We start from the raw sequence: 23,076 nt of genomic DNA on the forward strand, positions 1-23,076 counted from the left end.
CTCCAATGTCACACCATACCTCTTAAAAAATAGTGATTTACTTTTTACTGAAACCAGCTTTAAGATAATTGAGCTGATTTTCATGCTTCCAAATCTCAATCATGCAATGCTTCACAATCAGCAGCAATTTACCCTCACACCATTGTTGCAAACTGGGGAAATGCAATCCTATTGCAAAGCCAAAAAATGCAGACAGGAGGTGGACACAGCAACGTGACCAAAGCTGCCCAAGGCCACATCAAGTACAGCCCCATACTGCCAGTGCCTTCGCTACAGGTGTCCAAAAGGCACTCTAGCTCCTGGGATAACAGGATATTCCTGAGCACTCTTGGTATCACGGAGTGAAACATAAGCCCCTCCTTCAACACGAGCTCTCCAACAGTGTCAACCTGGATGAAGAGCCCGTGACAGTCTGGGAAAAGCAAGAATTAAGGTGACTGATGCCTGCTTTAAAAAGGTACTGGAGTCAGGCCCCCAACTGAGCACAGCCTCCCTTTTCAGCTGATGAGCCCAAGCCTTTTATGCAGGGTCCATCTTTACGAAGCTCTATGCAGTCTGGGGTTCAAGAAGTTAACCCTGGTCTTGCATTGACAGCAAACAGGTGCAAAGGGCACCACAGTCCTTAATAGAGATACACAGAGATACACAGTAACAACACACATACTAAATACCCAAGGGGAAATTTGGATTTTTTAAAGTATTGCAAATTCAAGTATACACCTTCAGGTGTGTGGGCACATCAAGATGTTTGATAACTAACATAAACACTAACAGCAAAATTCTAAGCTAGGTTTGCATCTTCAGACATCAGTTACACAGAATTAAACCCTGTAAGTTCCAAGACTCTTCAACTATGGAAAACCAAATCCTCCATGCTACAGTGTTTTGGGATGAAAGCAACCTTCCACCAGTTGTGATTACCATTACAGGAAAGCACAAATGTGCCTGCTATACAGGACTGACTGTCATAGGGGAACAATAACAAAATATTAAACGACTTTTTTTTAGATGTCTGCACCAATCTTCTAAATTTGGTTAGTGCTGACTCTGCAAAAAGAGAAGTGCAGGAAAGACATGGAGGAGTGAGGTGTGAAGAACTCTTTAATTAATACATACCAGACTGGCCATCAGCTGGAAATATATCTGCAAAAGAAGAAAGAAAAAAATTAGTATTAGTTGCAGCTGGAGGGCAAATTATATTTAAAAAGTTCCTCCCCTCTTGATTTGTTTGCTTTAGCTAAACAGAGCAAGTATTTTCCTAGTATCCCAAGTTAAATATCAATCTAGCTGGGAACCCACCCCAATTCAACCACTTGTTGCAAGAAAGATTTTGAAGGAGTTAGTGCTTAAATACTTGAATGCATTGCTCTCATTAATAACCTTCTACACAGGCTTCTGACAGACAGCAGTGAAGAACAAAACGACTGCAAAATGTACAAAGTCCCCATCCACGAGCTAGTTGTGTCAACAACTCCACGCTCCCCCTGAGCAGGGTCACCAAATGAAGACCTGTGCAGAGCATCTAACGCAGTGTCCAGCCAGGGGAAAGCAGGGGAAGCCAAGCCAAAAATAATAATAATAATAATAATAATAATAATAATAATCAAATGAGCTTTTTCTGATGGTTCCATTCTTTGGAGAATGGGATATACAGCAGTCTATGAATGGAAAAACCCTGTTGATAAATGCTTCCTAAGATGCTATGGAAACAGTGTATTTTAGAGAGTAATATGCTACATTTTCTTCGAGGAACTTGGAAGAATAGGGGGAAGGGAGGCTACCAGCAAGCCAAGGTCCTTCTAGGACAGGGGCAGGCCCCTGGCACCACCTTATCGGCTGCCCAAAGCACACATTCAGTTGGAAAGTCACAGAAGTTGCAGCACGAACTATCCTTGGCCAAGGCAATGCTTTTCAGACAGCACTCAACCAATGCAGAAACAGCAAAAACACGCCTCTACTAAAAAGCTGCTATTTCTCTGCCTTTGACAGCACACTGTGTACAAGGCATCCTCAGGAAGGGAAGCTTCTCTGCAGCTGACACAGTGAGAAAACACTCAGAACTCCCTCTGCTATTATGTGCGCTCATGGTTTGAGCCACACTCCAGGCACGATCTCAGGGAAAAGCCAGCATGCCCAGAAAAGCCTCCAAGCACCAGTCTCAATTCTTTGCAAACTGCGTATTCTACTGCAGTCCTCTACCAGCACATCACCAGACACATCTGAACACCTTGCATTTCTGTGATGGCTACTGATGAGGTCAGGCTCCCGACAACAATGAACAGGAACACACTGTACTTGATCTAACAGGTCCCAAATAAGAGGCAGTTTCTTTATTTCCCTGCTTGGACAACTTCCAGCCAACATCTTTGCAGAGGAACAAGGTAGAAGCACAAGTTAATGCATACCCCACTTTTTTGGATCAGCTAGCTGTACTAAGTACCACCAAAACCAAAATTAACAGATGAAAAAAAATAATAGTAAAAAACAATGGCTGAGAAGGGAAATTTCCCTGTGCCAGCCAAGGCCTGCAGGCCTTGGCAACAATTCTCCTTGCTCCAGCCTGTCCAACCAACTCTCCATGTAATGCCCCAACCTGGCCAGCCACCCACAGAGGCCCAGGGCAGCCCCTTCCAGCAGCCACAACCACCACCATGTCAGGCAGAAGCTGCAGATGATCCCTCAGGGATGCTTCCTACTGGTCACACCACTGCTGCAGTGCAAAGCTGGCATTCCCTCGAGGCCTCTATGCTCAGCTCACAGCCAAATCCCCCAGAGCCCTGCTGAGCCTCAGAGATGTACTGCAAGGCTCACTTGGCTTCTCTTGAGATGAGCCATTGTAATTTTAGAGCAGATGTGCTGTAGAAAAGCAGTGGAAACTCCTCAGTGGTGCTGGCCAGCGGCAGACACAACTCACATTCACACTCAGGAAGTCTGCTGCCACCCTGACTACCACTAAGGAATGGCATCTGTCCATCCTCTAATCCTCAGCCCTCTTGCCTAGGGAGGCTCAGCCTGTCCAACTCCCCATACCTATAACCATAGCATAATAGAATTTAAGCAGAGATGCAGAGAGTTGGGTGAGCAGGCAACTTCTTCCAATGCAGAGAAAGAGCACAGTGCAAGCAGCTTGCAGGACATGCTCTTCTGAAACACAGAAGATGCGTATGACACAGGGCTAGTGAGGGACTGAGGCACGATGCCCCTCCTGGATACCTTCTACTCAACAAGCAAGAGTGACTAGATTAGAGATTAGCTTGCCAATTAAGGACAGTACTTTGTGTGCCCAAAAGCAGCCTAAATTGCACAGCTCTTCTCTCAAGAAAGTCACGGGGAGAAGGAGGTAGAAACACGCATGGCCAGCAAAGAAGTGTTAGGGCTGTGTTCCAATGGGCCCATTTAACATGTTTCAGTCCTCCTCAATACTCTTAAGATTCAAAATCAAACACTGAAGTCCCAATCACAGAGACAATGCTAAGATCTTGCTTACACAAAGCGTCAATATTGAAAGCAAACCAGCCCCAAGGATTTATCCCACGACACACAGTTTCCCACCTGCCTCACTTCCAGGCACCCAAAGCCAGGTACCCTAACATGGGCCAGATGCAGCAGGGGACGATGCTCCAGAGCAGCTCTGCACCAGCTGGCTATGCTCCCCATGCAGAGCAGCAGCTTCACCCCTGTCTGCTCCACATCTCCCTGCTACACCCAGCCACGCAGTGCTGGCTGGACACATCATCATCCTCGGGCAACTAAAAGGAAAAGGCAAGATAGTGCCAATGTTGCAGTGTGAGCAAGAGAGCCCCAGGAAATTTGGGCCCTGTGGTCTCACATTTCCTTCCCCTTCTCACGCGTGGGGTCTTCTGTTTTTCACTGGCCCAAATGCCAGGAAACTTCAGAGCCGATATCTGAACAGAAGGATCACAATGACGATATGCAGTGGAATCTCTGCAGAGGCAGGCATTTCTCAAGCACGTTAACAATCTATTCAGCTCCGTGCATTATCCACAAAGCCCACAGCTCAGTGGGAACCAAGTTCCATCCATCTCCCTGTTATCAGTGCAAGGGGTGGAGGAAAGGAGAGAGCAGGAAGAGGTCAAGGATGCACACTGTAGCAGCAGGATGTTTGGGAGGCACCAAGCATCCCTTTTAAGACTGTCACATGACAGCGTGCATGTGTTTCAGGGGTGCTGGCTGTGAGCACCAATACCCAGAGCTGTAGTGCTAACAGCCCAGGAAACAGCTAAATTGAGGACAGTTCTTCCTATTTTAGGTGTGAGTGAGAGGGGGAAGGGGAGTGGGATATGGAATCACAATTTTTGCTTGATGATATTTTTAAACAGAAGAGGAGACCGTATGTTTAACTGGGGCATTTACAAAGAAAAGCTGCTGCGTCTACACACAAAATCCCCTCTGCAGGAGCTATCTGCCCACCACTGCTATGTATCAGATATCTGGGACAGCACCAAGCAGGCTCCTCAATTTAAGAGCCCACATCTCCCCAGTGCCAAATCCAAACACCTTCACAGGAAGTCTGAACCTACCCACGCTCCTGCTGCCTCAACAGGAGCAGCTGAGCACACCACATTCATTGCTTCCCAGCTATGGGAACAATCCTCACAATGCAAACAGCACAGGTAGGTAAAAGGTCCCCATTTACAGAGTCCATCTTCTGCTGCAAAGAGACCAGTGTTACCTGAATCTCTTCTCCATCCCCAGGCAACTTCTCAGCTCAAATCTGTAACCTGCCTTCCCCAGAGAGGCCCAGATAGTGCCTGCGCAGGTTCCTCAGACAGTTAGTAGCCTCTTCAAAGCAGCGCTTAGCAGAGAAGGGGGCGAGGTCTGCTAGAAAGAAGTAGCAAAGCAAGAAACCCAAACCCCAGAGATTAGCATGGACAATTAGGTCCCTCCCGAGGATCTTGCTTGCTTCCTGCTCCCCTCCTTCCTTTCCTGCCAAGCAGGCTCAGGGAGGGTCCAGCCCTCAGCCACCCAGATCTTCCCAGCCCTCCTCAGCCACCAGCTCCAGACAGCCCTGGCTGCAGTACTAAGTCTCCTCACCCCCACAAAGGGAAGCTGAGGCTTGAGATGGGTGAAAGATCCAATCCAGATAAGTCGACCTTGGTCACCAATGTTGGCTTAGGCATTAAGACACCACAAAAACCATTCAAGAAAAAGGTTAAAGAAAACAACTGCAGAAGCACTGATCAGCTTTCAGATCCGTTTCTCCAGAAGTGTTGGAGCAGACCGTTAGGTCTTTGTAAGTGGTTTTCTGATGTCCATCAGAGCAGAGGATCAGCTCCTTCCCACACAGGCAGCCATTATCTGGGGACATCCCATTCACCTGTGCTAAGAGGCTAAAGAACAGCAGCCAGCATGAGCTCTGGCATAGATTTTTCACAAACCATGTGGAAACAATTCTTGCAATGAGTTTCTGCTGTAGAAAATCTGTGCCCCAGCTAACTTCATGCACTTGAAAAGGGATGAAGATCTCTGGCCTCAGCAAGCTGCAAGGGAAACACATCCTGAAAAAAATTACCAACTGCAAAAGAACATTATTACCTGGAAGAGCTCCCTAGCTTTAAACTCACACTAGGCACTACACTGAATTAGTACCTTAATGCTGATACCAAGTCTATTCATGCAAGGGAGAGGAGTTTCCTGAGCGAGGCTGTGACTGGCATGTAACTGAGTGCACAGGCACCAATGGGATCAGCACGGTGCTGGAAGAAGTCTCTTCTCCAGGCATCAGAGATGTTCTGAGGAATGCAGCTGGTCAGCTTGACCAGAGAAAAAGAGAGTGCTCCAAACAAACAATCCCATGAATCCTGCACTCATATATGCACAGACACATGAAGCATAACTGTAAGGTCATGGCTGTTTTTCCTCCCATCCACTTATCAGTGCTTGTATTGGAGAGAACAAACACTGGATGTTCTCTCTCATTAACCCCTTCTCCTCTCACCCCAAAATGCTGTTCTCAAACCACAAGCCGTAACACCAAACAAAAAGCCAGAGATAGCACACAGCACCTTAAAGGAAGGAGCAAGAGAAAAATCTGATGTCTGACGCCACAAAGCATGGCAGCTGACCCAGGTGTCTCATGCTTCTTAATCACAAATAAGCCTCCAGCCTTCAAGAGGTGAGCACAGACAGACCCTACAACAGCCTGAGCCCAGCACAACCTCATCCACCGTCTCCAAACTGTTCTTGAAACTAGTGGGCATTGAACAGGCAATAAAGTTTCAGGCATCATCAGGCAAAACTGATGTGCTTGAAGAGAATCCTGTTGAAACGCAGGAACAATTCTGGAGCAGCCTGGAAGCCAACCGGATCCCATCCTACAGAAACTGATGCAGGAGGGGGTTTCCCTATGACAGGCTTATTGCACACTGCCGTGCTACATGCACATTGGCACATATGTGCCTGCCACACCAGGAAGGGATGTCACAAATCCCTGTGAAAACCCCCAGTCTGAAATTCAAGGCTGTCTCCATCTTAGTGCTGAGGATAAAGGGCCAAGCAGGGAGTCTACAGGATACAGGGGGCAGCACAGTGAATATAAGACAATTAAATCTCTTAACTGAATTACAAATCCTCAGACTTGCAGCCTGTGTGAGACACTTCCCACTCTGGACCAGACTTTAATCAAACACTCAGCTCGTCCAATCACCCTTCAAATTTTGTCCTTGCGTGGTTCCACTTCTCCACTGTTAATGAGATCAACTCAGATGTCAACCCCAAGTCAAGAGAGAGCTGCCTGCCTGTAATCTAGCACGTCTCCTCCAAATCTTCTTCAAGGCCATACTTACAGGTTTCATTTTATGTTTTAAAGATGAGGGTCACTTGTATCAAATTCCTCCCTGTACAGAGTGCAAATGTCATATACAGCATTCTCTGTTTTAAGTAAAAAAAAAAAAAAAAAAGAAAAAAAAAGGGAGATACAGTAGTTCACCCCCAAGACTGAGAAGCCAAAAGAAACCAGTCCACTTTTTGCTCAGTCCACTACAACACCCTCTGTGCAGTGGATTTCTGCATGCTCAGAAGATGCATTAGATGGTGTTAGGTATTCCCCCGAGCTTTCAAGGTTCAGCTGGGAGTTGGAAACAGAAATTTAATATGATTACAGTCAGGAACATCTCATGCTTTGTCATCTGAGCACATGGCAGGGACATCTCTGTGATTTGCTTCCTGTCTCGTCGGGTGGGATCTCAAGCACAAATATCCCACTGCTTCTTTTCCAGCCAGACTGAAATCTCCTAATGACATTTTTGAGTCCCATTTCTCCACATTTCAGTACCTGCTGCTTCAGTGACAACATTCCTCTTCATTAATGCGAGCTGGTATCATTCTTTACACTTCATTCTTTGCTCTGTTTACCCTTTATCTCCATCCCTGCACAGCTTTGTAGCAGACTTGCCAATGTGGGCTGAACACAGACAGGGTAAAGTGCTTCTGTCACTCCATTACATTCTTTTGTGCTGGGCGAAGAGTATCGCTATCTACAGGCATGTGGAAACTCGATAGTATGGTCCTTATTTTCAGGAGGCCTGTTTTGTGGGTTCAGGGGGGTTGGCACGAACAGACATTGTTCCCGAGCTACGTAAGTATCTGGAAGGGCAATAGTAAATGTATAAAAGCTTTGTAACGAGAATCCTAAGTGTCTTGCAGGAAAAAATTCAGTGTTCCTTCTGCAACATTCCACACACATTAAACAAAAAAAGACAATTTGACCTTGAAGAATCTGAAGAAACTAATTTCCTGCAGTTTGAAGTGAATGGTGGCCTATCAAACATTTAAATCTTACTTAATTACAATTTCTATTTCACTTGTTCACTAGCTTCTTTCATCTGTAAGTGTGCAAATCGGATAGCCTGGCAACTCACATTTGGTAAAGTAATAATTACTCATTCGCAGCACTGACCAGATGCTTCCAAAAGCACTGTTATGATGGGGGAGAGGAAGCAGGGTGAATTCAGTGTGAAAGATGAAAAGGTGTTGCAAATTATCTGGTTAGAGGCAGTGCTAGGTATTTAACAACGCACCCACCATCCGGCAGCATCTCTGAGTTACCGAGCAGGTATGACACCCCCACCCAAACTCCTCCCCACACATCTTTCTCACCAATAAAACTCTATCCTTTCCTTTTTCTGTGGCTTTTACAATCAGATTCTTGTTTCCCCACATATTTAGTCAGGAAAAACTCACCTCTTCTCTCAGCATTTCAGACTCAGTATCTAACGAATCTAGCCCTGAAACCGCCCTGTTCTCTCCACGTATCATCCAACATGTGACTCGGAAAACTCAGAGGACTGTTGGGAAGGGAGGAGAAGGGGCGAGCCACCCCCTGTGCCCTCCCACTCAGCAGATGGGCCGACCCCCCCCCCTGCGCAGGGCCATGCCTCGCAGACTGCAGAGTCACTGCAGGCACACTGCATGCTGCTGCTCAGCTGGAGACACGTCGGGGACAAACGCTGCTTCCTTCCTTCCCCTCGACCCCTAGGGCTGCAGTCCCACACTGAAGCGCAAGACAAACTGGGGCAGGAGATGTGGGGCCAGCATGGAGCACGTGCTCACTGCCCTCCCAGGCTATGGGGCGGAAGCCAAAAAGCCAACAATGAAAAGCACCAGAGATGCTTTCCCTTCATGACCATTCTCCTGGGGCAGCGATGCCACTCCTGCGCCTTCTCAGAAGCCAGGGCCACTTTGGGGAGTGAGTCAGGATCGCAGAAAGGCAGCTGCAGGCCTGCTGGTCCCAGGCCAGCCCTACTAAAAGCAGCAGCTTACAGCCTGCATCCAGCCACCTCCAGGGGTGTCGGGCAGGAAGCGAGCACACTTCCTCAGGAACACACATCAGGGCACGCTCAGAGGGAACCAGAGTGCCATTTTGTCCATTATGTGAACAAAGGGTGCCTGTGTCACCTCCAAGTACCACCGATACCACACTGAGCCATAATGATAAACGTCAGCCACAGGCAGCTCCATTAGGTCTTATCCATTTCTGAAATAAACACCGGCTTCTGTCTGACACAAAGCTCTCACTCCCAGGCAGGGCTGCCCTGGTCATCTCCCACACACTCCAGTCCTGGGCTATCTGTAGCACAGATCTCCATTGGCCCTTCTGACTTGGAAAGAAATAAGATGACTCCAAGTCCTCAAAAAATCACAACCACCACCAAGTACTGCCTGCCATGCGTTCCCGTACAGCACTGCAACAAAAGAAAATGTTGAGGCAAGCTGCTGCTCGTAAGTCAGCTTTGCTCCAGAAGGACATTGAAGGTAAACCACTGATAATGCAGGTATTAGCCCAGTCAAGTCACAGTTCCTCTTTCTCCTTGCACGTCACAGCACAATATCCTCAACCACATGTGGCATTAATGGTTGACACTAGCAAAATCCACTGTGAGCTTCACACACCTAAGTGGGGCCAGCTGACTTGCTAAGGATGGCTTCTGCAGTTCGATCCCCATCAGCAGTCTGCTGTTGTCCTGTAACTGGCAGAGCTGCCACGTGCCACCAACTGATCTGCCCAGAAAAGGCAATACTCCCTGCTCCAGAGCCCCCAGGCTGTTGTACAAATATATGCTCTGGTAGAGAAAAGTTCAGTTAGGAGAATTTTCTGGGAACCTGCAATTACAGGATGTGTCTATGTTTGGAAACATGTTGACACTGTATTTGACCACAGTTTCTACAACCCTTCCCCACCCCCCACCCCCCCCCCCCCCCCCACAAAAATGTACATCTTGTGCAGCCTTAGAACTACCATCACACCTAATTTTTCCAGTGCCTTGTGCCAGTTCTCACTCCTCTGCGGCAGCACCCTCATGTGCACCCACTTCTCCTCCCAGGCAATCCAGCCTGAACCTGACCTGGGACTCCTCCCATGGAGAACTCTAAGAATTGATTTATTCGAGGCCAAATTCAGTTCCTATTTGTTCTGATTACCAATTATTGTTCCCTAAATACACAAACAGTTGCCTTAAGTTCTTATAACTCTGCATTAATTTCTTAGAAGTTCTTCTTTACTTTCTCCTCTTACCTGCTGTAGTCACACACCTTCTGCTGACAGATTTTGTACCGCTTGCTGACAGATTTTCAGATTAGCCGGTTACTTCAGAGCAAGGAGTAAAGCCTCCCAGCTCCGCTCACAGATCACTAAATAGGCCCTAGACCTACAACAATGAGTCTGGAACTGAAGCATGGCCTTGAGACAGCTGCAAAAGCAGAGCTGGCCACACCAGAAACCACGCATCACAGTCTTCAGCCCCTGTTAGTACATTAGCAAAGGATCCAGTGCCAAAATGACCAGCAGGTAACACTTTTAAAGGCCAAAACGTAGATGCACATCATAGTCGGGAAGGAACAAAGCTCACCACTCTCATCAGACTCCTGGTAAAAGGAAAGAAAAAACCATGCCCAGCTCAGCTACCTGTGAGATCCATAGTGAGGCACTGCACCTTGGTCTGCCCATTTACTGTGATAGGAGCAGAGCTCCTCCAAGAGCTGTGTGGTCACAAAGGACTTTGCAGTACTCTGGCAGTATGCAAGTTTATTTAAGTTTTCATTAAGGTGATGACATTTTTAACCCTTGCTGTTTCTAGCTAGTAACTGTAAGGATTAAAACACTCAACTTGGTCCAGCAGCACAGCTTTCTACTAAAATGCACGTTCCCTATTTAGCCAAACAACTGCTACCACTGAGGTGGTATCTGAGATTCCTTACAAAGTAGCTTCAAGAGTGCAAGGAGAAACCTCATGCTATCCAGGTTGGCATTTTGCATTCCCTGTGAATAATTTCATACTATTTGAGCACAGTGAAAGGATCAGGTGTCGTAATTTATAGCAAGCATACAGCACTGCACCCAGCACCTCAATTCCCAGCTGTTTTTGCACTCTATTTTGCCCTACCAGCAGAACAAAGCCCTCCCTCCGTCCAATGATCCCAGCGCAATCCTCCCCATGGTACTACAGGCAATAAATTGCTTAGAAGAGTTACAGAATCACAGTAGAAGTGAAAGAGACTGTTGGTGAGGTTCATCCAGCAATACCTCGTGGCTGGCAGCCTGGAACTGGAGGTTGAGGTGGAAGAAGGCACCGAATCTCAGCAGCTGGAGCCCATGAGTCAGCTCCATGGAGCTGCGCTCCCCCGCCTTCCCGAAACAAACAGCACACGGCAGGGCAAAGGTCCAGCACAAAGCTGAAGGGCAAAGGTATGTGGGGGAGGAATAACAGCACCCTGCACGTTTGGGGAGCAACAGTTCCAGTTATCCTCATGCTCGCCAGTAAAATAGGAAGCGTTACTCAAACATGAGTTGTGGGATCGGAACAGTATTTCAGAGAGGAAACTTGGGGTGGTGGGGAGAGGACTGTGCTGCGATAGCAGCTCTGTTGCAACCAACAGCCAAAAGAGCTCCACAATTACATGCCAAGACAAAGCAAGAATTGCCCAACGCTTTGGAAATAGGTGTGTGCAGTTCAGTTCTACCACGCTAGATACCCCAGCAGGCAGATGTGTGCATCTATTCTAAATACAAAGAAATGCCAAAGGTAAAATGAGCTTTCCATACAGCTTATCTCCTGTACTGGATGCTGGCTTCAAGGAAAGCCCTTTGGGGAGTTAGTCATTGAAGGGTGAGAAGCTCATGAATCCATCCTTCCCTGCCTTCTCCTCAGCACCAGTAGCCAGCCCAGCCTGTGTGCTGCCATCTCTGAACAATAGGCAGCCAACCTCCAGTGCTTGCTGCTAGGAACTAAGGTGTGCCTTCTGGAAAGTGCTGCTTATCCTCCCAGTGCATCTGCCAAATGGCAAGCAAGAAACTCTGCTGAGGAATTAAAGCACCTTCTGCATCTCCACTAAGACATACTGAGTTTGCAACCAGAAGGAGAGATGGCATAAAAGTTAGTGCTTAGCAATGGCACTGCCAGTCATTAAAATTTGCATGTTCTTATTTCCAAGATGTAAATGGCTTTAAAAATTAAGAAGTGCCAAGTGCCTTGATGCAACATTTCTTGAAATAAATCCAGCAGGTTTTCAAAACGGGGTGCTGTTAACACCTGTCTGCATCAACGCTTGCATCACTGCTAGCACTGGTGCAGGGCACAACAGAAGAGTACAAACTGTTCCAGAAGGTCGAGTTGCCTTAACTGAAGCCACATTTCTTTATTGAAGAATTAGGAGAAAATATTTCAAATTTGGTTTACAGCCAGAAGCGCAAAGCTGTTTTTGTCAGAAAAATGTTTCCTTCTCTTCTGCACATACATTCCCTGCAATTGTGTCTTTGCAAGTCAGGCTGCTGGCTGCATTTATTTACATGATAAGAAGAGACCATACAGCAAGTTGCATGTAACGAGGGACTGTCACACAGACCTTGCTATTTGATGAGAGAGCAAAAATGAGGTGTCATTACCAGCCTTGTCAGCGTCCCTCATGAGCAGTAAGTACTAACACAACCCTTGCCACATTTGACATGCTTATGTGTCTTTTCACAGGTTAAAGGACCACCCCCTCCTCCCCACTTGCACCCCCAACTTTGAAATGCACACAGAAATACAGTGCACATTGTGACAAGCACCACGACAGATTGCTGGGTGCATCTCTCCACCAGTGCCTGGTGCTCTGCTTACAGCACCAGCAGCACTGCTGTTGTCTAACTCGACCTAATGGTTTCTACCCTTAATGCCACGCAGTTATGCTTTTGGGAGGAGGGGTTAAGCGCCAAGGAGAGGCTTTGCTTCAGCCTGCCTTCTTGGAAAAGCAGCAACATTTACTCAAACTTCCCAATACTGACCTCGCTCCCAACCTTCAGAGTGCCCCAAAAACATCTGCTTCTGAAAACAAACCCTAATTCCCCCCAAACCAGACCCTGTTATTTCGAATCTGCATCAGGCCTCCACGCATTCATCCTTCCCAGGTGATGTTTAGCTGCAGGAAGTAAAGCTCCAAATGAGCAGAGAGGGATTTGCCAAGCTCTTCCACATCCGTAGTCAGACACAGACGGTGAAAACTCACAGAGATCTTGAGTACAGCTCTGTTTTTCTCTGAGCTTGAGCTCAATTCCTTTACTTCAGTAAGCACTAATTCCAGCACAGATCATTACAGAATGGGTGAACTCCTTAAGGAGCATGTCTTGTCCATTAAATCTGCTCTTCAGGCCTATAATTAATACAATCATTATAAAAAATTAGGGCTTTGAAAGCCTGTAAAACAAGTCATAGAGGGATGCCCGTATCTTTAGAGAGCTGTCCTGATGTTCAATAGCTCCTAGCCTTCCTCGCTACCTCCTCAATAGCAGGATCAGTGTGGGAAACGTTCAGTAAATCAGCACATGAACACCACGCTGGGAGCACAGCTCAATTGCCAACCACAGTTCCTAGGCTAAAAACCTAAAAACATTCAGTAATGCCTTTCCAGAGTTTACGTGTGCTCTATGTGTTTCAAGTGTACAGTGAAGCCACTTTTCTTTTATGGTCTCCTGGAGGTCACTGCAACACCACAGCTCATCTTCTGCACTACAGCACAACTTTTGCACATTCTCACACTCCAGATGTCTTTTCAGATACATCTGCTGGAAGAAACACTCCTTCCAAATCAGCACAGATCTGGCAGGAGCCTGTGAAGTCTACGAGAAGGCACTCAGGCAAAAGGCCGCTATGCAAGGCCAGCCACCAGCCTGCCTCTCGTGGGAGTTCGCCAGCCGTGCTTGTTTTACACGTTTTCTCTTCTGCTAACGAACCAGGCAGCAAAAGAAACAATGCCCCAAGTGCAAGGGAGCCAAGTGGCAGCGTCTGGGGCACTGCAAAAACCAATTCCATTATTTCAACTCCTCCAGGAATACTGGGAGAGCTGGGCCAGGCCCAACAACGTGCTGGGTGTTGCATGTTTATTGCCCACTGTTATGCTATTCCCTCAAAATCACATCAGGCATTGCAGAGTCCCCTCCTCTGCCACATGGTGCCTGCTCAGGCTCCTGAGCCCCCACTTTAACGTGTTTTAGATGTGCTGCAAGGCCTCTAACTGGAACCCTGGGGAAACACCTCCTATTTTTGCACCTTTTGCTTGATTCCTAGGGAGTGTTGCCTAAGGAGGCAGCATAACAGAGCCCAGCTCTCACACAAAGGAGCACTGTGAGCAGCTGGATGTCACGCTGCATGCAAGAGGAAAACGCAGACAGCAGCACAGTCCTGGATTTCGCTGTGCATTGCACACACAATGACAAACCACCAAACCATCTGGGCACAGACTTCTACCTGGCACACTGACCTTCTCCTCTACACTACCACTAAAACAACAGCTTTCCAGGTGGAAATTGCAGAGGTGTCCATCTTTCAAAGATCAATAATACCTCCGGTGAATCATCCCACCTAGCCTGCAACATTTCTTGCAAAACATAGCACAGTAACAAGAAACCTGATGTCATACCTGGCAGCGTGACTGCGGAGCTTGCAGAGATAAAAATATTAGGAATTAAGCTTCAGCCGAGCAGCTCCCAAGCACAGAATGATAGAGGCTGGAAAAGGCCTCCGAGGTCATCTAGTCCATCTGTACTCGTACCACCAATGCTCCCCGCTAAGCCCATCCCTCAGCACCACATCCACATTTCTCGAGCACCTCCAGGGCCGGGGATTCCAACACTTCCCCGGGCAGCCCATTCCAGAGCCTCACCGCTCTTCCTGAGAAGAAGCTGATCCTAATACCACCGCACCTCCTACCAAATAAACAAGCAAAACGACAAAAAGAAAGAAACGCGAAGAGGCGAAGAAGCGGCGCTCAGCCATTTCGACTCAGGCTTACGACGGGCGCCGGGGCCTCCGGCAGAGCACGCACGGCCCCGGGAACCCGCAGGGCCCGCACAGCGCGCACGAGGCCTCCACACGGCACCCCAGGGCCTCCCTTCCTCCCTCATCGGGCCGAACTCGGAGCCGCGCACGTGGGCCGGCGGAGGAGGAGGCCGAGCTGCGTGGGAAATCACATGCCGGGCCGGGGGAAGCCACCACGTTGCCTGCGCGGCGGCGGCGGAATGCTGGGAAGGGGAGGCCTCCTCCCGCCCGCCCGGCCCAACGAGCGCGGCCCGCACCGCGCCCTCCGCCCGCCTCGGGCCTCCCCCAGCCGCATGGCCCCGGCCCGGCCGCTCCCCTCCCCCTCTCCCCGCTCGCGGCCCGGCCGGTTCCCCCCCTCCCCCCCCCCGCCGCGCTCCCTCAGGCCGCACGCCGTGCCGCATGGCGCTGCCGGTCGGGGCGCGGTCGCCGCCGCCGCACCCCCGTGTCCCTCCTCGCCCCCCGCACCCACCTGGAGGCGACTGTCCGTTGACCGCCAGCGCGGCCGCGTTCTTCGTCCAGGGGTTCACCTTGGGCGGCGGAGCCTCGATGAACTCCCTTCTCCCCGCTCCGCCGCCGCCCGCCTCGCCGCCCTCCTCGCCGCCCTCCTCCGCCTCGCCGCCCGCCCGCAGCAGGCTCTCCTTCTCCTGGTTGTTGCTCTCCTCTTTCTGCTGCTTGGCGCTGGGCGGCCGCTGAGCCGCGGGGCCGCCGTCGGGGCCCATGGGCGCTTCGCCCTTCTCCCGGCCGCCGTCCTGCGGCGGTTTCAGCACCAGGGCGCGCTCCTCGGCGGGCAGCAGCGGGGCGCCGGGCAGCAGCGCCTCCACCTGCGTCGCCATCTGCGCGCCCCCGCCCCGCACGGGGGGAAGCGCCCCCTCAGCGCACTCACACGCGCACGCGGCGTTTCCCCCCCGCCCCCCCCCCACACGCGCAGCGGCCGCCGCCGCAGCAATATGGAGACGCGCGGGGACCACGCGACTAGCCGCGGGGGCGCGCGCCGCGCAGCGCCGCCCCGGCCGCGCGCGCGCGCACACACCCGGCCTAAGGGGAGGGGAAGAGGGGAAAGGAGGGGCGGGGCGCGCCCCCGGCCGGCCGGCGGCGCGCACGTGCCTGATGCAACGCCCGGCCGCGAGTGGGGGCGCTTAAAGGGGCCGCGGGGGCCGCTCAGGCGGCGTGTGGAGGGGATGGGGGGTGGGACCGCTGCGATCTGCTCCTCGCAGCCCCCGGCTGGGTGGCTGGTAGTGCAGGAAGGGAAGCTCCAGAGGAAGGTTGGGCAGCGTGTAGGGGTGGGAGTGCAACGGGAGGGGTGTTGTGAGGCGCTGGTCGTTGCCCGGCTGTAGGAGCGTCGCTGCTGAACTGATCCTGGGGGCTGTGATGGCAGGGGGCTTCGCAGTTCTTCGCCAGCGGGTGGCCGGGCGTTAGAATGGTGTCTGTAAGGCAGTGGCTTTGGAACCGAGGTTGCCAGAGTTCAGGAAGCATCTGGACAACACTCTCAGTCATACGGTCTGATTTTGGGGTGGTTCTGTACGGTACCCAGTGATCCAGAGTCCCTTCCAGCTCAGGGTGTTCCTGATTCTAACTGAACTGAGACAAGGGACACCCGTGGTTCCATAGCAGATTCTCTTCTCCATCAGGGGGACACAAAATCAGGTGGCTGATGATCACAGGCTGTGTCTATGGCACAGCACGGAGCTGTGTTAGTGAGGGTAAGGGGGACGGTAAGGGAAAAGCTCTGCAGCAGAAGGTGGTGGGCATGGAACGGGCTGCCCAGGGCAGCTGGCACAGCTCTGAGCTGCTGGAGCTCAAGGAGCCTTGGCTCTCAGATGTAAGGATCTGATTTGGATGGTGCTGTGTGGAGCCCGGAGTTGGACTCAGTGATTCCTGTGGGTCCCTTCCAACTCGGGATGCTCAGTGACTTTGGTGAAGGTTAAAGGCAGGAGGGCTGGGAGGATGGCTCACAGCCCAGAAGGGCAAATAAGGAGCCATCAGAAGGCTGATTAGTGACCACAACCAGGAGAGGTGGCTTGGTGGCTGTCATAGGGTGACTACACCACGACGTCAAAAAAACATGAAAAAGGCAAGTGTGAACCTCAAATGCATCAGAAGCTCTTTATCCCATTAGTGAAGGCACTGATGAGCCTTCCTCCGGAGCAGTGTGTGTAATTGTGGTTATCCACATTCAAGGATGATGAAATGGTGTAAGGACTACAAAGATGATTGGAGAATGCAGAGTGTTTCATGGAAAGAGATTAAAGGAATAGCTTTTGTAGCCCGGCAAAACCTGCACACTTTCATTTGAGGAGGTTAAAATACTTGATTAACCCCTAGCTAATGGAATGTCGCTTGGTCATGACTGTCTCTAATGCCCTCAGTCCTTGTCCCCTAAAGCAGCAGGCCAGCCAGAGTCCAAATCCTGTGTGTAGTTATGCACAACTTATACATATATGAAAAGCAATGCATAATGCTAAACCTGCACTATTGTTATCATTTAACAAGACTTTTCTGATTCACAGTGTCTCTTTATAAATTAAACCAACATTGATAACAAGCTTCACACCGGCCTTTTCCCTTCAGTGAGCACACTGCCTCATTTGTACCCAGAAATGTTCACCTAAAAAACCCAGTGTTTAATATGGAGAGACCTATGCAGACCCTGCAGAAACACCAACAAAGTGACAAGGCACTGAAAATATAGCTCCCAGATAATGCATGGAGAAGAATGGAAAGCTGATTGCACAGCTAAACAGTTAGAAGGGAAGGAGAGGCAGACATACTTTAGCATCTTGTTCAGAAGGTTAACAGAGTCGGAGGTCTGACTGGCCCCTAGACAGAGACTTAGGTTATCAGGGATTCTCCACTGAGGCTATTTTGGCCCCATATGTCCCTTGATACCCAGCCCAAGATATGTGTACTTATTGCCTAGTTCTTACTACAGCCAGTGGAGTTCATGTTTCCAGCCTTGAAAGCAGAATGAAGCCCAAAGGAACTTCCATTCCCATCCAGGCTTTAGAAAATGTTTTTCTCCCTCAGGATCCTCTTGGCTACCCCAAAGCAGTGAGCACATTCATGTGATGCAGTGTCACTGTGTGCCACAGCCCGGGGATCAGCAGTGTGTGCCATGTGTCCCAGAAACTTTTAAGAATCTGCCCAGTACAATTACGAAAGGAAATTTGTATGATTAGGTTATGACACTAGAAGAGATAGCACTGGCCTTGCTGCCTGGCTGAATATCCAGAGCAGATGCTCTCCTATCTGAGTTGCAGCAACAAAACAATATCCTGTACTGTCAGCCCAGTCCCATATTTCCAAGGGGGTCTCTATGCGCTCATAAGCACACTTTGGGGATTACACATCTCATGTTGATTTCCCTCCAGCAGGGCTCTGTGAGGCTCTGGGATACGCAGTGCCAGCCTCAGCTGGGTGGCAGATGCCAGCCTGGGCTGCCCAGCTCTGCCACGTGAGCAGGAAGAGCCCACGATGAGTGAGAGCCAAAGTGGCTGCAGGGCGGAGCGAGCTGGGTGAGGCTCTCACTCCATGCTCACTCTGTGGGCAGCCAGACTGAACCATGTCATAGTTTTAAATGCTAAAAAAAATAAATTAATGGCCAAGGAGGAAGAAAGAGAATTGTTCGCGCAAGCAGTCGAGCTTATGCACGGCCTTTATGCGTCAGGCAAGAGGACAAATTGCCTCTCTGCCCTTGGCTGGCTACCACGCAAATATGGATACTCTCTGTGAAGGGAAACTCTGCAGGTGAGCTGTGCTTGGTGCATGCAGGCTCGAGTATAAGCACATGGGCAGTGTCTGGCAGCCTCCACGCACCACAGTGTTCCTGGTGTCCTCACCTCTGCCAGCCCATCTCCCCCAGTCTGCCCAGCAGGCAGCACATGCTGTGTTGGTAGCTGGAATATTCTGTTCCCGAGCTCTGGGGACATGCTGAGAAGCAGCCAAGAAATCGCAGTGTTTCTGCAGCACAATTTACCGGGAACAAATCCAGCTCTGCTTTCCCCAACGCAATAAAAGCACCTCACCATCTCCCCAAGCCTGCCTCTAAGGTTGGCCCTTCACCCCAGCTGTGTCCCCATGACTTCCAGCTTTCTCCCATCCCTGTGCTTTTCGCCAGCCGTGGTGCAGCCTCTGAGCATGCAGTCTCTGGGGAAATTCCTCTGCTGGCATCAGCAGCTGCGGAGCCGGCTTTGAGCAGGAGCTCCCAACCTCCCTCACCCTGCATACAACAACTCACTTCTTTCTCACTGAATGAAGCATGGCTTGCATATTTATTGCTGCCGCCTGGCTGCTTTGACTCTGGCCTGTAGGTTTAAAGATGCTTTCCAGGTCGACAGCCTCTCCTGGGGGAGTGACCTTCACTTTGGGAACAGCTTTAATTCAGTGCTGCTCCTCTCCAACCCCATGCATTTTTCCTCCAACCCTCATAAAACCCAGAGCAGGATGCTAACAAGACAACAGGGTGCCTGGTGTTTTAAACCAAGCTACTGATGCATTGAAGGTTTTAGCTAACGTACTTTCAACAAATACCTTTATGATAACAGTTTCTGGACTGACTGAGATTTAAGGTGGTATCAATACCTCTGAGCTACTTGTGGCCAAACCAGGAGTGTGTTTGTAAAGTACTAATATTAAAAAAAAAAGAAAAACAGCTGTGAGCCCTGCTAGACAACACAGGGTGTGAAACAACTGCTGCTACATCAGCAAGTAACTGTGCTTGACAGGTGCTGGAGAAGGAAGGTCAACATTACTTGCGTTTTGTGGAGTTTTTCTTTAGCTGTAGCTTGATCTCCATTGCCCACAAGCAGCTGCAGTGTGCTGGGCATGCTCTGGATCACATCATTTGGTCTCACATCCCAAAGGTGTGCCAGCCTTGCAGGTTGCTTGGACCATTTTGGGTCCAAATGGTCATTCCTGGACACCTTCACACCACTTGTTTGCTATCAGTATGATTGCTCTGTCTGCTGAGGAGGTCAGATGCAGACCTGTGCTTTAAGTATGAACAGCAGAATGTTAGGAATCAGGCACCTGTAATGCTTTCAGAAAGAGAAAGGGGATTTTGCCAAGAAAAACCCAAACTTCCCATCCTGAATCATAAGCTTTGAATTATTTACCTTGTTGTTACTGGTCTGTGAATTCTGCTGGGTGGGGACGCTGTGCAGGACAGCACGCTCAAGGTTATGCAAATTCGGCAGTACTCCTTTCCACTGCTGCTTTTGGGCTGATTCAGTTGTTCCACATATTTGCCATATCTGCTCTGCTTCCCAGTGACTTGCAAATTCAGCACAATTGCTTGAGTCGCAGGACTATCTCTGACATCCACAGAAGAAAATCTTTCAAAGGACACTCGGGTCTTATCTGTAAAAGAGAAACCTGACATTGTGGCACATCGGTGCAGAGACCATTCCCAAGTCTCTGTGCCACCAGTGGCGGTGCTGAGATCCAGCTAGGAATTTTCTGTTTCAGCAAACCTGATGGTTCCCCATTGAAAACCAATGAACCTGCCCTAAGGATGCTCAGAAATTGTGGAGACAGAGCAGTGCTGGTGGCACGAGGAGAGCAGGAGCCAGCGTGTGGCAAAGGGATGGGGCTGCAGCCTCCTGCTGCGCTGCGCAGTCCCGCTGGGCAGGTTAGCAGGAGTTCAGCTCTCTCATGCAGACGCAGCACGCAAGGAAGTGAGACAGCAATCTCTCCATCCTGCTGCCAGGACAAGAGAATCGGAGCACACTGAGTCCTTGCCTTCAGAGAGGTAGAAGGCACTCCCTGGCTGTGAGATAAATGTGCTCAATATCCTTCCAGCAAAACATATGAACGATCAGCATGAAGACTGAGCACATCCGCACTAAGAAGTAATTTTCAACCCACATAATAAAATGGCAGACACTAACGAGTTCCATTACATTCTCATTAGAAAATGCTTAGCAGGACCACACAGCCCAGAGCCCCAGCAGCCCAGTCACTTCATGGTGCTGCCTGGCCACGCACCCCACTGCTGGGCTGTATGGGCTCCACTGAGCCCCTCTTCCATCACTGCTCATGCACATCTCTGCACTGAAAAGTGTGCAGCAAATGTGCTTGAGTTGAGAACGCTTTGTTTCTTCTCGGTGTGAGGTGTAAATAAGTCAATAGGCCAAAATTTAAAGTTTTGAGAATTGATAGGAAGTTTTAAGAATGGCTACATCTGATGGCTTGTAACCACTTTTATCGTCACAGCTGTTTCTTCTAAAAGTTGGAGCTCTTGCAGGGTTTTCCCAAGGTGATCAGTATCCTCATTTACTTAAGATAAATCCCACATCCCAGATATGGGTGACATTGGCTGTAGAAAACAACACCTCCTCTGGACAGGAGTTTCTCACCTTGTATATTTTGCTGTATATACATCAACCCGAGGTTGTCTAACTCATCCCCTAGTTTTTATTTCCATGTACTTTTGGAAACATGGTGCAAGTCAACCACTGAAGCTATTCCCTGTGATGGATATTCAGCTCCCATAGAAATGGTTTCCTCCTCCCCTTTGCCAACTGTGCATTCAGAAATGTTAGCCAAAATATTTCAGACACTTTTCCAACCGGAGATGAGGAATAAATGCATCACTTCCCAGAATGCTTTCAGGTCTGTGCTTCAGATGAGACATTCTGCTCCCTCCCAGGGTGTGCCATTCCCATTGAGAAATGAAGCATGGTGAGGATGGGCTGTGAGTCCCAGGGCTCTGCATTTCTCTGCCATCAGCTCTGTGTGCTGGAGCTGGCGGGGTATACACATCTCACTGCCCTTTGTGCAGGGGGGTTCCAGCCAGCAGCTGATCCATGGAGTTCAGTTCATTCAAGTGTTGGCAGCTCTTGTGGGTGCCTAAAAGCTCCCAGAGTCTCAAGGTGAGGATCAATAAGATTAGCGAATGGGATTTCTGGGTTGTTTTTCCCTAAGCATCTAAGGATAATTAACAGCTCAGAGTCAACCACCGGTGTTAGCAAACACAAAATCAGAGGCAGTTCCCAGCAGCTTTGTTCTCTCCTTTTCCTTGTTGGATGTTCATGACAAAACCATCAGCAGTTCATGTCCACAAAGTCTCTCTTTTCCCATGGGAGCCCTGCTGCTGGCAGAGCCTGGCAGTTGTTTAAATATTGTTTTACCCCTCTGCAGTCAAAGCAAAGCCCTGGGCCTTGCCATTCAGATCTCCCCTGAAGCACTATGTAATGACACTGCTGCTGGGCTGAGGTGCAAAGTCAAAATTCCCCCGTTATTTTGTGCATTGTGTTCAGAGCTTGGGCTCCAGATGTTCAGTGACACTTGAAAGGTCCTTCCCTGCCTGCTCCTGCTGGTGCCACTGAGTTGAGCTGGGGACAGTCCCCTTTGCCAGGATGCTGAGCCCCCTGGTAGCACCCTGTCAGCAGCTGATCAGCCAGTCAGGAGGAAAAGGGCTTCAGCAAAGTGCAGTGCCAGCACCCAGCCTTGGCTCCCATTGTACCAGTATAGTCCGTGGGACAGAGAGGGGGATTAAAGGATCTGTGTCCATAGCAGACCAATGTATACAAACAGGTTGGCTACCAGGGCTTGCTCTCTGTCCCCAGGGAGGTCAGCAGGGATGGGAATGAGCACTGTGTCAGCCCTGGGGTTGGCTGGGCTGGGGAGGCAGTGATGGGGTGTGTGGTGCGGGTGTAGGACTGGGCTGCAGCCTGGGAAGTGGTAGGGAACCCCTGGCCACATGGAGAACCTGGAAGGACTGAAGAGCAGGTCCTGAGGATGGGAAAAGGGAGTTGTTCAGAGGTTTAGGAACGTCACTGCTGTCAGCCCCAAGCTGTTGGCTTGTCAAGATCAATGGCTGCAAAGGTGTGAACTGAAGTAGTTCTGATTAACCTCAGAAAAGAGCATGGCTCCTTTACAGCTCCAGGGGGCAGAAAGACTACTGCACGTTCATGGATGTGCTCCTGCAAGTCATCCAGGAGGATTCTGAATCTACTGCCCACAGAAAGCCAGCATAGGCACAGGGAAGGCACTGTAAATCCAGGTTGGTTGAAAACCAGGCTGCACTTTATGACTTCTCTCTTGCCCTCACCTCTGCTAACACAGTGCTTCCCAAGGAAGTTCCTGGCAGCAACATTCCATCCCTGAGACCAGAGATAGCACTGGGGAGCTGACAATCAGCACGGAATGGGTGCTGTCCTCACTTTCCTGTTCTGTAAAGTGGGTCCATCCAGCTGACCTCTGTGTAAGCTCTGAAATGCAGCTGGAGGAATGCCTCTGAACAAGGTGCTGTGAATTAGGATATATT

At 49.8% G+C, this 23,076-nt stretch overlaps 1 protein-coding gene across 3 annotated transcripts in view; it reads right to left on the bottom strand.

The window, feature by feature from the left end:
* LARP1 (La ribonucleoprotein 1, translational regulator) overlaps positions 1-15,704 on the bottom strand; it is a 43,113-nt gene extending 27,409 nt beyond the window's left edge. For 2 of the 3 annotated variants that reach the window (XM_048961062.1, XM_048961061.1), the window contains exons 1-2: positions 15,280-15,704; positions 1,117-1,143 (exon numbers count right to left, since the gene is read on the bottom strand). In XM_048961062.1, the coding sequence (XP_048817019.1) occupies positions 1,117-1,143; positions 15,280-15,643 (391 nt within the window). In that variant the 5' untranslated portion in view covers positions 15,644-15,704. Of the gene's footprint in view, positions 1-1,116; positions 1,144-11,041; positions 11,156-15,279 lie in introns of those variants that run through there. The other variant, XM_048961063.1, reaches the window with a different exon arrangement.
* Between the last annotated feature and the right edge of the window lie 7,372 nt (positions 15,705-23,076).

Source organism: Lagopus muta, chromosome 14, assembly GCF_023343835.1.
Source record: "Lagopus muta isolate bLagMut1 chromosome 14, bLagMut1 primary, whole genome shotgun sequence".
Taxonomy (NCBI): Eukaryota; Metazoa; Chordata; class Aves; order Galliformes; family Phasianidae; genus Lagopus; species Lagopus muta.